We start from the raw sequence: 17936 nt of genomic DNA, 5'->3' as shown, positions 1-17936 counted from the left end.
ACCCCATAACGTTCAAAACCAGAACAGTTCTCATGAATACAAGGTAACTCATTCCCAGAAATGGATGATTATTTGTTTAAAGGTGATTTCTTATGCTTCTTATGCTTACTCTGTACTTAAGCGAGGTGTATTTAAACAAAGTTTGATTTTTCATAGCTTTTCTCTCACCTGGCCCTGCACTAAACGAGTATTATGAAAATGATTATTATGACAACTGACTGAAGTCACATACTATTATAGCTTCTATATAGAACCTAGCAAGTGAAAAGACAGATGAAGCTGGACATAAAACAATAGAAAAGGTCACACACAAATACTGAGTTCATTACTTTGCCACATTTACTTCAGTATGTGAATGCCCTTCTTTATCCATCCTATCAATACTTGATTGACTTAAGATAATTGCAGTGATTTAGCTTTTCAAAGGTACTAATATTTCACTAAAAATGTATTAGAGTTCTCCAAATGTTTAGAAATACCCACCACCATTTCAGTAATTCCATTCAGTGACAAACCATTATCCCTCTATTGATATGTCATATTTATAATCCAGCATTGTACTTCCCAATATAAGGCTAAACCTCGTAAAACAGATTAAGATTATAAAAATCCAGAAACGGCACCATTAGAAACTTAAAATCAAATGATTTAAAAGTTTTTTTAAATTCAAATTTTATAAACTTAAAAGTTATTTTATCATCTGATTTGACCCAACCGATTAATCAGTATGATTTATGAAGAAGAGAATACATGAGTAAAATTTTCAAGAGCACCTCAGTGAAAGTCCAGGGCATTTAGACATTTAAAATTTTACTCCTTATAACTTTGCAACTGCTTGAGTTTCATTGGTTTCGAATGGGTCTTGAATTTTCTCAATCCAATCTGCTTAATGAGACAATCATGATAAAGGATTCTATGACTGTTTTCATTATCTGTATTATATTTCAGACACTTATTCTTTGTAATTATCTGCCTTTTTTAAATATTACATTACAATTTTCTTTACAGTATCTTATATTTTTGAATAGCAAATAATCCCACTTTAATACAGGTACAATCTCTTTAAAAATTAGCAATACTGTACTCAACGAACAGGCAGTCCATTCTTTTAGAATAAATGGCCCTGTTTTAAGGACTGGCCAGCACATGACAGCGGGCAGTCCACACTGCAACTGGGAGTGTGCTTTGCAGCTCAGACATGCTAGGTCTGCTTGAGCTAGCATGCAAAAAATAGCACTGTAGCTGGAGGTGGTGGCTCGAGCTAGCCAAACCAGTACTTACATAGGGTGTCCAGTGGGTTAATACTCGGATGGTTAACCCGAGCTGCCATGCATTCTACTCTCGGCTATACTGCAGTTTTTAGCATGCTAGCTGAAGCAGAGCTAGCGTACGTCTGTGGATGTGAGCTGGAAAGGACAATCCCAGCTGCAGTGTCAACATACGCAAAAAAGGCCAAGGTGGCTAATACAGCGATGGTTTGTAAATTTGGTTCAAGAAGAGTACTAAAACTCTCTGCCTGAGTTATTAGAATATAAAATCACCACTTGCCACAGGATGAGGAAATCCAATCTCAGTGGAGCTAAACACACAGTATTTGTATGCCTTAACCTGAACTGTTAAACGAGAACAGTAAGAAATTGAAGGAGGCCTATAGACTGGCAGAGGATTGGCACATCTTCCAGAGCAACAGCCACAGCACCACTTTAGAAAATTCCAGTACATACTTCCCTCAGTGGCCAGTTAGCTCTGGCAGGTAGGCTGAAGAAGGTTTTATGCCATGGAAATTCAACCCACTGCGTCTCTTTGGGTGGATAGTACCCATAGGGACACAATCCAAGGAAGCGGCTATGCTCAGGAGAGTGCAGGAATTAGAATCATGGTTGACTGCTGCTTAGACAGTAGTTGGACCAAGTCAGACTTTGCACCCTTTCCTTTCTGAACCATAAAACGGAGCCAAAATGTAACTGTAAAAATAAGCACGGGGGGGAGGGGGGACCCCGCAAATAGAAAAGGGTCATTTTGTGCCTGAGACATCAGAGAAACATTAAGAAACAGGAGAAAGCAGAGAAGGCTAGTGCGAGGGAGACACAATGAGTGGAAAATGCCATCAGTCCCACTAACTGGTGTTCTGGTAAGCTAACTTGTCTCAACCCACTAAACCTACCTTCTGTGCTTAGAAAATAGGAATAATTATATATGAATGCATATAAATGTATAAATATAGTTTACCTTGCATCTTCATATTTGTAACAAATGCTTATCCCAACTGCCAGGTTAATTAAAGAAATTACCTTTAAAATTGTGTTCATGCCACAGGGACAGTATATACTTAGATTTTTAAGAAATCCTTGAATTAAGACATAGAAATAAGCATTTATCATCAATTTGTAGATGCAAGATAGGAGTGTGAGTATATCAGAAGGAAATAAATAACCAACACTGATGAGAAACACTTGTTCACCACACATACAAAACTGCATCCCACAGATCAATTTCCATGGTATTTGCTCTGTTCTGCTCCCTCAAAGTTCATCAGTGGAAGTAGTATTAGTTTTTGATAATTCACATTCTTCACTGAAGTGGCAGTTTTGAAGGATGTCCTTATAATGGTTCTTCAGATCTGTGTACAGAGCGACAGTTTCCTCTGAGTGAGGAAATGGCAGCAGCTTTTCATTCAACAGAATCTGTACTTGATACTCCTCCTCAGGGGTCTTAGCTTGGTCACAGTGATAAAGCACAAATATCAAATTGGAGGCATAAGGCACAATACGACCACTACGAAACTGTCGATGCATTTGTTTTTTGTAATTGTTCGCAGCAAGGGGCTCCATATCCTTGAAGAAACCCATTAGAGCAAGCAGTGGCTGAAGGGTCTCTGCATGTCCAAATTGCAGGATTACAGGTGAAGAAATGGGCATGGAACTAGAAAACATAAAAGTGAAGAATAAGCAAGACAATAATCTGTGTTTACATACACTGGTGTACTATACATTGTTACCAAGGCAGTTTTAAGAGAGTAGACTACTTCAAACGTTTGTTTTTCATTGAAGTTTACTGTAAAAACCTGTTTGGAAACAGGGGCGTACAACTATCTGAAACTCACTTTTAAGAAAACATACTTTTTAAAATGTACTTTGTAACCATCAAAAATGTAATTGTGCTTTTAAAAAAATTATTGGCTCTTTTACCTATTAAAGTTATTATTGCTATCAATTAATTGCTAAGTAGTAATCTGAAGTCTTAGTACACAAACAAAATCATGCCTTATTTGACATTACTGAAATATTCATGACTGAAATATGAGTATAGATGTGTATAGCCTGTTCAGAAAGGACAGGCCGGGAAAAAGGGAAGAAGGCTGAATTACATACCAAGAGAGTAAACACTTGCTCTGATGTCTGATGAAAAGCAAACCTGCTGAAATTCTCTTGGAGAAGATAAAAGAAAAAACAGGGGCAATGTCATGGAAGGGATTGACTGTAAGGCCACCGAATTAGGAAGAAAAGATGGATGAAGCATTTTTAGAACAAACAATGCAAGTATTCAAAGAACAGGACCTAGTGATAATGGGGGACTTTAGCTGCCCAGATATTTGTAGGAAAAGCAATATGGCAGGACACAGACTGTCCAACAAGTTTTTAGAATGTATTGTGGACAATATTTTTGTTTCAGAAGGTAGAGGAAGTCAATAGGGGGTGGTTATTTTAGATTTGATTCTGACAAATAGGGGGAACTGGCTGACAATCTGAAGGTGGAATGCAACTTGGGTGATAGTGACCACAAAATAAGAGTTCATGATTCTGAGTAAACAGTGAGAGCAGCAGAATAAAGAAACTCAGAGTATTGGGAGGCATGAGCCCATGGGACAGAAATCTAGGGAAAAAGGTATTCAGGAGAGCTGGCAGTTTCTAAGAGGGACAAAAATAAAGGCACAAGAGCAAATTATCTCAATGCGGAGGAAAGATAAGAACAGTAAGAACAATGATTACATCAGGTGCTTTTTAATAACTTGAAAATCAAAGCAAATGTACAAAAGTGGAAACAAGGACAAGAACATACAAGGGAAAGTTCAAAAGAATAGCACAAGCATATGGGGACAAAATCAGAAAGGCATAGGCACAAAATGAGTTAAAATTAGCCAGGAACATAAAAGATAAAATGTAGGTCCATTATCTAACAGGAAAGGAAAGCAAACAATAGATAACAGAAAAACTGAAGTGTTTAATGCCTTTTTTGCTTTCTTCTCCACTAAAAGGTTAACTATGACCACATGCTTAATACAATTAATATTGACAAGGGGGAATGATGTTGGGTCAAAACAAGTTAAAGAGTATTTGGATAAATTAGATGTATACAAGTTGGGAGGGCTAGATGAAGTACACCTTACAGTACTTAAGGAACTAGCCAAAGTAATTGCAGAATTTTTAGTGGCTATGTTTGAAAACTCATGGTTGTGTGAGGTCTTAGAGGACTAGTGAAGGGCAAACAGTACCCAGCTTTACAAAGGGAAACAAAGGGAACCCAGAGAATTACAAGCCAATTGCTTTAACTTTGATATTCAGAAAGATACTGGTACAAATTATTAAACAATCAGTTTGTTCAAACCTAGTGGATAAGGTGATAAGTAATAGTCAACATGAGTATGTCAAGAACAAACCATGTCAAACTAACTGAATTTCCTTCTTTGATAGGATAACCAGAGGAAGCAGGAGACATGAAGTCTTGATTTTTCATAAGGTTTTGAAACAGTCCCATATGACATTCTGAGAACCAACCAGAGAAATATAGTCTAGATTAATTTACTATAAGGTGGATACACAACTGGTTGAAAGACAGTTCTTAAAGAGTAGTTATCAATGGTTAAATGACACAGTAGGATGGCATTACTAGTGGGGCCCCATAGGGTGGGTCCAGTACTATTCAATATTTTCATTAATGGCTTGGATGAATGAGTGGAGAGTATGCTTACAAAATCTGCAGATGACACCAAGTTGGGAGGGGCTGCAAACACTTTGGAGAACAGGATTAGAATTCAAAATTACCTTGACAAATTGGAAAATTGGTCTAAAAATCAACAAAATAAAATTCAATAAAAACAAGTGCAAAGTACTAAGGAAGGAAAAATTAAATGCACAAATACAAAATGGGGAAGAACTGGCTAGGCAACAGTTCTGCAGAAATGGATCTGAAGTTATAGTGGATCACAAATTGAATATGACCGGAGGGTGGGGGAGAAGGGGAGTCTACACCTGTCTTCAAATATGTAAAAGGTTATTATAAAGAAAATGATGATCAATTGTTCTCCATGTCCACCGAGGGTAGGACAAGAAATAATTGACTTAGTTTTAGCAAGGGAGAATCAGGTTAGATATTAGGAAAAGCTTTTACTTCTAAGAGTAGCTTACAACTGGAAAGGTTACGTAGAGAGTTTGTAGAATCCCCACCATTGGAGGTTTTTAAGACCAGGTTAGACAAACACCTATCAGCAATTGTATGAGTATACTTAATCCTGCCTCAACATGGGTAGATCAGTATAGGACTTCTTGAGGTTCTTTGCAGCCCTATATAGTTATGACTCATTGCAATCCAATACAAATATGTGGAAACAACAGGCCAAGAAGAGTTGAAGTGTGTGCATCCATATGATATATGAAGATTTCTCTCAGATCTTCCATGCAAACGGTCAGGATCAAACTTTTCTCAAAGTTAATTAATGTGTCTAATCACAAGCTAAGAATTTGGATATGATCTGTAAGACAAATTTTGAGGTACCATTGCCTCCTCCCCTGCAGAAACCCTGGGGAGGGGCACATGAGCAGGAAACCTACATAAAGTAAGCTTCATGGAGCCTTATGTAAATGGAGTTCCCTTACAAGGACTGGGTTTGGGAGATTATCGGGTGTGGACACAGAAAAGCACCTCTCTCTGTTACAAAATATAACACCAAATTGCTCTCCATTACGATATTTGTGTGTTGAAAAATGCACTCAGATTTTTGCCAAAAACGCTAACACATTGTTTAGGATTCATAACAATCGAAAACATGACGCATACAATTAATAGGTTACAATGTTTTTGAATAACCATGTGGGAGTGTATCATTTGTACCCTGACCTGATGGCTACCTAGTGGACACTTACAGCAGGCCTGGTGCTGGACACCGGGTCAAGTGAGGCTGCCTACAGGGAGCTGGAAGGTGGCCACTTTCACTCAGGCGCCTCACTGGCGGCGAGTTCCGCGGACTTGGCCGCCATCCAGTAGATAGTAGAAAGTATCCAAGGTCGTAAACAAGAAAGCTATGTAAGCTAAGAAGCTACCAATAATATGTAAGCTGTTCCCATGCTAAGTGTGTGAAATTATATAATAGCCAATCAGCAATTGTGTGACCATTGTATGCAAAGATGATAAAAAGGTATATAAGCTGGAGAACAAGATAGAATAAACGATTCTGCTTGCAATCATATTGGTTGTTGTGCTTTATCCGTCCCGCATCCTCTGCCATCAGCAGTGGAATCCTCCCTCGTCCTCTGCCATCAGCAGTGGAACCCAACAAATGGTGACCCCGACGTGATAGCAATTCAAGTGGATTGGATTGTGCGTCGGGCAGGGAGAAGAAACGCGGGAGTTATAGCCGCTGCAGGAGGTACTGCGCTGGACGCAGCTCCTGGTCGTCCAAGAGGGACGTGTATGAGCTCACAGGAGATACTGCGGTAAAGGCAGCTCCTGGTTGCCCAGAGGCAGGCGTGGTCGCCCAGAGAGGCAGGCGTGGTCGCCCAGAGAGGCAGGCGTGGTCGCCCAGAGACGTGGTCGTCCGAGAGGGACGTGTTTGAGCTCAAAGGTGAGCGGCTAATTAATTAAGTATGGGAAACGCTGCATCAGCTGAAGAAAAAACGGTGCTTGAATTTTTTATATGTATCGCGGAGCGCCAAGGGGAAAAGGTGTCCCCGGATAAATTATCTTGCTTATTGAAGTGGGAACTAAGAAGGGGATTTTTTGTAAAATCAAGTACTGTATTTGATAAGACTGTCTGGGAATACTTGGGCTCCGACCTATGGGAGTCGGTAGCCCATGGCAACAAGGAAGCCTTTGCCTTAAGTCAGACCTGGAATAAGGCAAGAAGAATGGTGAAGAACCTTGCGGCTGAAGCGGGGGTACAAGCGGCAGTGAGAGAAATATTTCAAGTGGGAAATGAGACGCCTCATGTATTGCCAGTAGGGAACGAAGTGAGTGTGGAGACCTGGACCGCAGTTCCATACCTCCGCGAGGAGATTGGTCGGTGACGGCCAAAGCGTGTGATAAATACTGGCACATAGGAAAATAAGACTCCTAAAGAGACCTCTACTATGGGAAATGAAAGAAATACTAAGTGGCAGGTTTCTCTGAAGAAGTACAGAAGTACTGAGTGGCAGTCAGACTTCTCTTATGTGGTATAATAAGTGTGTGAAAAGGATCTTAAAAACTGTTTGTTATTAGGTGCTACCTTAAGTGTTTCAAGAGAGAGAGAGGAGATTTTTTTTTCTTTTTTTTTCTTCTCTGTTTCTCTCTCCTTATCTCTCTCTCCGTTTCTCTTCTCTTGTTTCTAAAAACCTTTGAGAGAGGGGGAGGGAGTGGGTAAACATAATGGGAAATTGTAAAAAATAAGGATCGGGCCCTTAAGCATTTTGGTTTGAACAACATGGTTTATGGCCAAAAGGAGAAAGGGGGGGCCAAAGATAAAATGCAAACAGGGTGAAAACTTTAAAGAAAGACTGCATAAGTCCCGGGTAAGGAGTCTAAAGGACTCCAAAAAGGAAAAAGTGAAAATTTAGATAAAGAGTATATAGAGAGGTTGAGGCCGGGGTTGGGGAGTAGGACGTGGTACCTTTTTGGCCCCAGGAGATTCCTCCTGCCACTATTGTGGACAGTTGGGACACTGGAAAGCAGAATGTCCAAGACGATCTGGCCAGTCGGAGTGGACATTTGGGCCACCACCACCTCCTCCCCGAGACCAGACTCAACCTTTATATTAGGACAGCCTGGGAAATGGTAACTTTATTAATGCACCCCTTTTGTTAATAGATTAATCAGGTTTTTATGTGTTTTGTTTTATTGATGGAAAACCAGTAAAATGTTTTATAAACACTTTCTAGACACTAAAGTCAGCAGATCCACCTTAAAAGTTTAGAAGTTTTCTCTATTCCCTTATCAAGGAAGAATGTAAACCAATTAATGCCGCATCTAGTGTCTAAACCACTATCTGTTTCTTTAAGATCTATTTCTAATTAGCATGCCTTTTTGTTTTTAAGTTTTTATTTTTCAGTTAACCTGGTAGGTAGACATTTATATTGTAATATTTAATTGTACTATTTATTGTTTACCAAATGGGATTAATTTGTTATTTTCCTTGTGAAAATGAAAATTCTATTTTGGTTGTATTTTTTGAATAGGGACAGGATTTTAAAATATCCAGCATACAAAAGAAATATGTCTTGTAATTACATCTCTCCTTAAACAAGGAATTATTGTGCCTATTTGAATCCTCTAAAACACCCCAATTTTTCCTGTTAGGAAACCTGGAAAATATTTATTGTTTTGTGTAAGATTGTGTGGGGATAAGTATAAGATCATTGCCTGTTACAGTAATGCCATGGACCCTGTAGCTGCAGGGCTTCCACCTTGTCTCCGTGCCATTGCAGCTGTAGCTGCCTTGGGTAAAACCTCGGAAACTTTGGTCCTTGGTTCTCCATTTATTATTTTTGTACCTTATATTTGTTTAACAAAATATGAAATTCCTTTGTTGTTTGCAGGTCATATTACACTCACCCGATGTCCAGTTTTTGATCCTGCCTCATTGTTATCCACCTTTTGTAGAACCCAAAATTGATTTTCTATGTTATTGGCTCCTGTCAAAAAAATTTTAAAGGTATTCTTGTGGCTAATTATGCTGTTTGTTCTCAATATGAGGTAATTAAAAGTAACCCTTTCCCTTCTGTGAACCCTGATCAAGAAGCTAAATTTTTTTTCCTGTAACTACAGTTTGTATCCTGACCAAAGGTAAATTTGTTAATGTTTTTATTGATTCCCATTATGCCTTTGGTGTTGTCCATAATTATGGTTAACTCTAAAAACAAAAAGGCTTCCCCACTTTGGGAGGCTTCCATATTAAATGAATTTTATGTTGCTGCTTTATAAATGTTGTATAGTTATTTTTTATTATTGTTGTTGTTAAATGTTTAGTTTATTGGTATGTTGTAACAGACTCTGCTGCTAAGGTTGCAGTCCTTTCTGCATTTTAGGCCATATTTATGTTGTTTTGTGTTTATATTGGTCCAGTCTAATATGTATTAGTAATTGTATGTTTATTTTTGAATGGGTAAAAGTTTACCCATGTGCAAAGGCTGACACTATTATAGTCAGCAAAAGGCTTGTGAAGGAATTTATCCCTTGCTTTGGGATCCCTCTGTCTACCAACAGTAACAGGTCAAGTTATAAAAGAAGTTTGCAAGGCTCTTAATATCCAACAGAACTTCTATTGCCCACATCACCCTCAGTCTGCAGGGGCAGTAAAAAGACAAAATGGTGTTCTGAAAAAATAAACTAGCCAAAATTTGTCATAAAACCAGCCTCAAATGGCCAGATGCCCTGCCTTTAGCCCTTATAAGTATAAGATCATCATGTAACAGAAAGACTGGACTATCACCACAAAAGATCCTAATGGGCTGACCCGTGAGGCTTTCTAGCTCTCCACCAGTATCAACTCACCTAATGAATATTAATTTAGCTAATGAAACTAATTTGACTTATTGTCAAGCATTAATGAAGTGTGTTAAGGCTTTTCGTTCACAGGTCCAAGAAGCCTTTCCCCAAGACCCTCAAAAAGCATGTCATGATCTACAGCCCAGTAATTGGATTCACGTAAAGGTCCACCAAGACAAACAGCCCTGAAACTGCGTTGGAAAGGCCCACTCCAGGTACTTCTCACCACTAACACTGTTGTAAAGTGCCAAGGTTATCAGTCCTGAATACATGCCTAACACTGTAAAAAAACCTCTGCACCTGTAATGACAAGATCAGTGGAACAGGGTGCAAGTGCTTGTAACCTCTCCCCTGCTCAAGAAAAGGATTTGCCACTCCAGAGCGAAAAGGATTTGAAACCACTCCAAAGCGAAGAGGATTTGAAACCACTCCAAAGCGAAGAGGATATACCACGACGTCATCCCTACCACCTCAGAAGAAAAAGACTTAAAAACTCCCCAGATCACTGGTTCCCTAAATGGGTATGGCTAGTGATTTTCTGGATGTTCTGTATTGGCCTTATCTGGATGACTCTCTTTTGATCCAAGTTCCTAATTAACGGTACACCTGTCGAAAAAATCCCCAAGGTCCATGGGGAAGAAGACCAACAACCTAATGACTTTGAGGTACAATTAAAACCCAAGCAACTAAACCATAAAAGACAACACTTCTTGGACTATACTGACACATTTTTATAATTAATTAATCAATTCTAACTGTTGGATTTGTAGTCATGTTCCCTTGCATTTTTAAGAAGGTATACCCGTGGTTCTGATTGTGTTAAACACCATGTAAAAAAAAAGTGAGAAGTTAACACTACAGAGTTTGGAGGGACAGTTGAAAGTGTGAAAAGTGTTATAGGAAGAGAATTTTTAAATTTTTTTTTGCAGCCTTCTGAAGGAAAAACAGGCCCTTCTCCCAAATAATTGGTCTGTAAATATGTAAATAATTAATTGTAATTAATTGCTGCAGGCTGATAGACAATCTGATTTAAATCATTTGAATATGGACGATTCAGTCAAAATTACTAAAAGACCTACTAATTTAATGCACATGACATTTTACAAATCGCATTATTATTCCATACCATTTCCCAAGATGATATGTCATGGGGTTTCACAGATTTATTTTATGCCTTAATCTTATGGCTACCAAATTTATTCTGGCTTAAGTAATTGTTTGTGTGTATAATTTGTTTTATTGTTATTTTTATTTGTTGTTGTTTTTAGTGTTTGGGTACTTTGCCCTCTGTTTGCTCTGTTTTTAGTTGGTTTGTTAAGGCCAGAGTGCCTGTCGTGCAAATGTTAACTTAAGTTGAAATTATTAAATTTAAGCAAAAGCTAGCTCAGGTTTATAAGTGAGCCACACTGGTATTACAGTATGGCTCAAAGGGGGGATTGAAGGAAAATAATTGTCTGCTTGATTATAGTCACTTTATTTTAGTTTTTTGAGTGTTCTGCTCTTTGCTGAAATCACCCCCCTTCCTTTTCCCATAGTGTTTGATTTTTTGCCAGGGTCAGAGACAGGGTAAGGAGAGAGCCAACTAGTTTTAATTAGTCATATAGCCTTCTGAGGGAGAGATCAGACAATTTCAATAGAAAAGTAGAAATTTTTTGTTAATATGTTATTTGTTATGTATATTTTTTAAAATAGAAATGTATAAGTTAATAGTAATAGTAGTAATACTTTGAATATGCCTATAAGCATCAAAAATTTATGCATATGTAATTTTTTTTTGTCTTGTTTGTATAAATATGTAAAAAAGCATGTCTTCGGGGTCTCACACTGACCACATGCTGGGAAGTGTAAAAGAAAGGGGGAGCTGTGGGGGTATATTATCCATATGCTGACCTAACGGCTGCAAAATCGTGCAGCTATCGATTTTTTTTGTTGGCACAGGGACAAGCTTGTGAGGATTTTGAAGGCATGTGTTGTATGAATTTATCTAATCAGTTATATTTTGTTCATGCTTTATTGCAATGTCTTGCAAATAATATGCATAAGATTACGCAAACTCATAATCCCTTATGGGAGTGGTTTAGTAGCTTTGGCTGGCCCTTTTGGCTTGTTTTGTTTTTTTATATAGGCATTATTGTTGTGGGGATTGTACTTTTTTTGCTTATTTGTGTCCCCTGTTTTATTCGCTTATTGCAAGGTAGTCTGGAGCGTTTTGTTGAGCGCCTATTTAAAAGAAAGGGGGGAGATGTGGGAGTGTATCATTTGTACCCTGACCTGATGGCTACCTAGTGGACACTTACAGCAGGCCTGGTGCTGGACACCGGGTCAAGTGAGGCTGCCTACAGGGAGCTGGAAGGTGGCCACTTTCACTCAGGCGCCTCACTGGCGGCGAGTTCCGCGGACTTGGCCGCCATCCACTAGATAGTAGAAAGTATCCAAGGTCGTAAACAAGAAAGCTATGTAAGCTAAGAAGCTACCAATAATATGTAAGCTGTTCCCATGCTAAGTGTGTGAAATTATATAATAGCCAATCAGCAATTGTGTGACCATTGTATGCAAAGATGATAAAAAGGTATATAAGCTGGAGAACAAGATAGAATAAACGATTCTGCTTGCAATCATATTGGTTGTTGTGCTTTATCCGTCCCGCATCCTCTGCCATCAGCAGTGGAATCCTCCCTCGTCCTCTGCCATCAGCAGTGGAACCCAACATAACCAATATTGTTTTCACTGTATTTTGTTATAATTAATGTAGATTATTAGAATGACACTGCTTGGTTCTTTATTACATCGTGAAACTAAGGTAATCTGGGGGAGCTGTGACTATTGTCTCTGGCTTTTGGCCTTTTCCTTATTTTAAGGAGAAAAGCAAAGATTGTTGAGCAAGGTAATACAACTTGTATTTAATTTATTGTTCCTCAAATGCCCTGGATGAATACTTAAGACAGCTCAGCATTTTACATGACAGGGCCATTTTAATCACCTCATGTTTTACAGTGAATCCATGGGATAGCACCCAGGAAGACTTAATAAAACACCCAATTTGCAATCAGCTTGAAGCTGGCAAGCTTTAAAGTTTCAAAAGAGCAATTCTGCTACAGTAAGACATTCAGAACTTCTAGCTACTATGACAAACTTACAAGGGATAAAGGGCAAATTAGTGCTAAGGTATAACTTAAGTTAATTGGAACATTTTATTAGCACCTCAAGTTAATGTACAATATCAAATTGCAGTAAAAGTCAAAGTGCGTTTTTGACATGACAACTTTTAACTGTGAACTTCAAATCACACTTCAGCAAACAAACAAATGGTTTTTAAAAGGTATATTTCTTCTTTGGTGAAATATAACCAGTGCAGGATTATCTACTCTGCACATAGGAAAAAATAAGATTTACATCCATAATATCAGATTCTGTTGTTATGTATCACGCTAAAAAAGGGGAATTATGTTTAGTTCACTGCAGATATTCATAAGTACTACTACCAAGGAAACATTTGGTTTTCTTGCAGAAGGAATACTGCCTTATTCTATCTCTACATTATGCAGAGACTTCATGCCTGTTTTCTAATTGAAGATTGGACTGTGATCAGGGGTGGGAAGGAGGAATGCAAGGAAATTTTCCACCTTAGCACATCCGTAAAGAGGCCAGGCACAGTTGTACTGAGGAGCATAGGTACTGTTCCCTGATAAGACTCCTGATGATACTAGCTAGCCAAAAAAGAACGCGCCATCTCAGGAGTAGGAAAATAAGAACCAACCACAAAAGGAGGTGGTAAAAGCTAGATGAAAGGGAGATTAGCAATGGTCAATTTAGAATTGCATCTGCCAGTCTCTCCCAGACTTAGAGGACTAGCAGCTACAGAAGGATGCTAGAAAAGACTCCTGTAACAAAAAAGTGAACCCAAGAAATGAGAGAAGATACTACAGCTCTTTCCAAGGGCCAGGTACGTAGGTGGAAAATGTCCACACTGATGAGAGATTGGAAAATGTCCATTACTGGTGAATTAATTCAAGTCCTCCCAAACAAATGAAAAGAAGAATTCATAGCACCTGATGTCAAAGTTTGCTACTTATTTTTGTTTTGAGTTAATTCTCTTTGAAGTAGGAAAAAAGGGAAGTATGCTCAAGGCAGGGCTTAGTTATAATCTCAAGTGCCACATAGGGCCAATTTATATAGCTGTTCTATAGTGGTGTGCACCTATTCACATACTTGCACGTGAAAGCAAATCTTTAGCAGGGAACTTAGTTTTCCTATGATAAAAAACTCCAACATTCTCTGATAAACATAAAATCTGCGTTTTTCCATGATTAAAATTAAACTCTGAACTTTAGTTTCCCTAGCCACATATACAGTACCCCGTTTAGCTGAGCCTCCATTATTCGGTTCTCAATATTAACTGAAACACCGGGGCTGGAACAGTAAGCCCCAAGTGACTGGTGGTTCGGTTAATATGGAGAGCCGGATATTGGAGCTTGGATAAATGGGGTTCTAATGTATGCTTAGTTATGTAAATTTAAAGCACATTGAAAGAAATCAACTACGGTGGGGACACTGAATAAGTGATACGGGTACTTTAAGTAAAATGTAGTTAATAGGTAACATGTTTTTATTTTGTCACAAAACATAAAATCTAAAGATTCTCTGTAAAAATGCAAATTCCACATTTTTCTGTGACAAACAGATTTCTAGGATCCCTGATCATTGGGGAGTCAATTTCACCCCCATGCATGCAGCCAACATAATGCCTAGGCACTGCTGATTTCCTTAAAAGACTTACCTATATTATGCTATATAAATATAGATACTATAATTTAAATTAACCTTGTTTATGCAACTCTAACCATGGTTTAAAATTATACAAAAATATATATGTATATCTTATGATCAAGATAAGCAAGAACCAAAAATGTTTTATGAAAGCAAGAACCAAAAATGTTATTAACAATTCCTTATATGCAAAAGCAGCACTGTCTAGCAGTATGAGCACAGGATTCAGTTCATGAGCCAATTCTAATCTTGGCGGACTCCTGTGATCTTGGTTTTAACCTCTGCAGAAATTTTCCCACCAGTAAAATGACAGTACAGTAGAACATCAGGAATGGAGGTTGTTTGTAACTCTGAAATGTTTGTAGCTCTGAACAAAACATTATGGTACAGTACCATGCAGTCAGGATCTTCCAGCTGAGGCTGGGAGAGATCTCTGCAAAAGGTGGCACCTGGCAGCACTGCCTGGTTTGCAAGCAGCTCCCTGCCCTATTCCTATTTCTTGCCATTGGGCTGAACCGGGAGGGCCTGCCCTGCACCTTTGGCATTACAAGCCCCAGCCCTCAGGCACCTCTCCCCAGGGCTTGCCCTGCTCAGTGCACGGCTCGCCAGGCTCCAGAGGCAGCACATGGCAGGGGTTGGTGCCAGCTGACTATAGCACCCCTCCCTCCCCTGCTCCTTGAACTCCCAGAGGTGCTGGCAGAATCCAGGAGAGCAAACTTGGGCCACACCAGTGCACAGGATGTGGCCCTTTAAGACTCCTCCAGAGCACAGCTGACTCCCACTCCAGGTCAGGCATTGGCTGCAACCTTCAGTTCCTTGCAGCAGCAGCAGCAGCAGCTCCCTGCAGCAGCTTTCTTTCCTGGGCTCCTGAGTGGAGGTGAGGAATGAAAACAGCTTCCCCCTTCCAGTGGGGTGGGGTAGGAGGGGGTGAAACAGCGCCCTTGGCTTACAGGAAATAGTGCAGACCCTGGACTGTTTCTGCTCCGCATGCTGACCTTTAAGATGCAATACAGGCACAGTATAGTATTTACCCACACACACCCCCGCCCTGGCTGCTGCCTGATTGCTTACTTTCGGTTTTACATGGTAATAGGTTGACTGGTGAGTGCGTAACTCTGGTGTTTGTATCTTTGAGGTACTACTGTAATTCTATATATCACCTTTAATAAGCAATAAGTTAACACACATGCTGAACTGGAAATGCATATCTTATGGGCCAAAAATCACTTTCAGCTGCACAGATAGCATTTTTCCTGAGATTCTAATTATCTTCTACCACACTGGTTGAGACTTTGTTCCCTAGGAGTCATGGGTAAACTCTCCCCCTTTGTCAGGTGCATCCCATCGCCAGAGTGTGATTTATATAATTGTTAGATAATGGTGTATACCTACATACAGAATTGCACTTGAAAACATCATAGAGATGGGAAATTCACCCCCATGCAAACTGCCAATAAAAAACCTATGTACTCCTGAACTCAAAATAAAGCTTCAGTAGGGTATTCTTCATCCTCACAAATCCAATTATTTGCATATCAGCTGATCATGTGTAGATGAAGTCCAGTTAATTATAAATAAATACATTTTTTGTTCTTGCAGCTAAGGCCATAACCCCGCAAGCTGCTTTGTGTTGGTGAACCCCTGCACCCACACACAGCCCCAATTACTTTAATGAGGCATCGGGCTGGTGTAAATCCACAAGCACAAAGCCCCATTACAAGGTTTGGGCTATGAAGATTTACTGCAGAATTACAATGAAAATTAAGTAAAAAATGATTGCATCCAGAAACGAGGCTAAAAGACCGTGAGAAACAGTGAAGCGCAATCATTACATTTATTCAACTTTGAAAAAATTTAGAAGGGACTTAACTAAGGTATTTAAGATGATTAAACATAGATAATAAAATCTTAGACAAGAGAGATTGAAAGGGCCGATTAGATCATCTAAACCATCCCAATCCAATACAGGATCATTCCCTAATATACATTTCCTCATGTTGTATCTAGTTTAGTTTTAGATGTGCCAAGAAAATGGGCTTCTACTACCAGAAGATTGTTCAGATATTCAGTTTAGTTGTTCCATTTTCATTTCATTTTAATTATATCCCGCTGTACTATCCTGAACAATTCTTCCTTCTTTGCATTTACACCCTTTAAATATTAAATTTTCAGCATCTCCCTTCTACCCTCTCATCCAATTAAAAATATTCGCTCCTTTTTTCCTCTTTCTGTTGATCTTTCTGATTGAGTTTGTCAGTATCATTCTGGCATTGAGGTGCCCAGAAAGTAACACAACATGTTAGGTGCTCTCATCAAGGACAGAAAGCAAGACAGTACCTGAACAAAAATTTGAAGGGAACATTCCATTCTCTAAATTAAGCTATATTTACTTTCCTACAATTCATCAGACAAACAAACTTATTTAAAATTTAACTTGGACCATAGAGTACTTATGAATCTAAATTCAGTTCCAACTACATAATATTTACTATGTCCCTTTCAACCAGTTCTTCTGTAATTCCATTACCCACTAAACAACACACCCCCAAATCAAGCTTCTCTAGCCAAATTTGTTCTGTATAAAACTACATTGCTTATTGCTTGAGATTTTGGTTGGAGGCCAGGATGACACTTTCCCTTTTTCAAGATCACAGCATTTATTTTCCTCCATTTTCTGGTACTTTCCTAGCTCTTCTTGATTACCCATAGTCTGGGATTGGATTGTGACCTACCTCTTACCTCCATGTAAGGGGCAGTGCATCACTGTATCATCTTAGAAAGAACCCTGCTTCTTGTTTTTGCTGGAAGGTGTAAGTTACTGAAGACTTTTTTGGGGTGCTCCCTGGTCACCCCAACTCAGCCCAGCTGGCCAGTGTATTGTGGGAAAAAGGGGAAGGAGAACTAAGGATCAGCCACTCCCCTTCCACCAAGCTCAGGCAGCATCTCCCCAAAGCCATGAACCAAGCAGACCATTCAGGGAATGGGGCTCAACCTTGTATTCCTCTGTGTGGCAATGTAATGGCAAGAAATAATCATGTCCTTTTGGGACAGTGGTCCTTCCAACAGCTCTGCTGCCTACATCTTTGCACCATCCTCCTTCTTAAGTACTGCTCGTCAGTCACCCACAGTAGAATACACAGAGACCCGCACTCAAAGAAGAGGTTACGAATGTTACAGTAACCAGGGGGGTTTAAGACTTGTAGTCTCTCTTTATATTCTACTACCCACCCTCCTCCGCACCTGCTTCGGGCCATATTTGGATTCGCGGAAGAGGCAGTTGGCCCACCCCACCCTTTATCTGCTCAGTTGGAAGTATGAGGAGAGCAAGGACATAGATGTGGGTCAATGGACACCGCTTGCAAAATTCTCCAACTCCGAATGCATGAATTGCATTTGTATCCCCACAGTGGGATACACGCAAAGACCAGCACTCA

General features: G+C 39.3%; 1 protein-coding gene across 2 annotated transcripts in view; it reads right to left on the bottom strand.

Annotated features, from left to right (window-relative positions):
• Positions 1 to 316: 316 nt before the first annotated feature.
• MINPP1 (multiple inositol-polyphosphate phosphatase 1) overlaps positions 317 to 17936 on the bottom strand; it is a 45272-nt gene continuing 27652 nt past the window's right edge. For both annotated transcript variants that reach the window (XM_067552778.1, XM_067552776.1), the window contains one exon: positions 317 to 2922. In XM_067552778.1, coding sequence (XP_067408879.1) covers positions 2523 to 2922 — 400 coding nt within the window. In that variant the 3' untranslated portion in view covers positions 317 to 2522. The remainder of the gene's footprint in view (positions 2923 to 17936) is intronic.

This window comes from Emydura macquarii, unplaced genomic scaffold, assembly GCF_026122565.2.
Source record: "Emydura macquarii macquarii isolate MOO-44397 ecotype Brisbane River unplaced genomic scaffold, CSIRO-AGI_Emac_v2 contig_1390, whole genome shotgun sequence".
NCBI classification, from domain to species: domain Eukaryota; kingdom Metazoa; phylum Chordata; order Testudines; family Chelidae; genus Emydura; species Emydura macquarii.
Note: the sequence above shows the minus strand (reverse complement) of the source record. Positions and strands in the feature narration are given on the sequence as shown.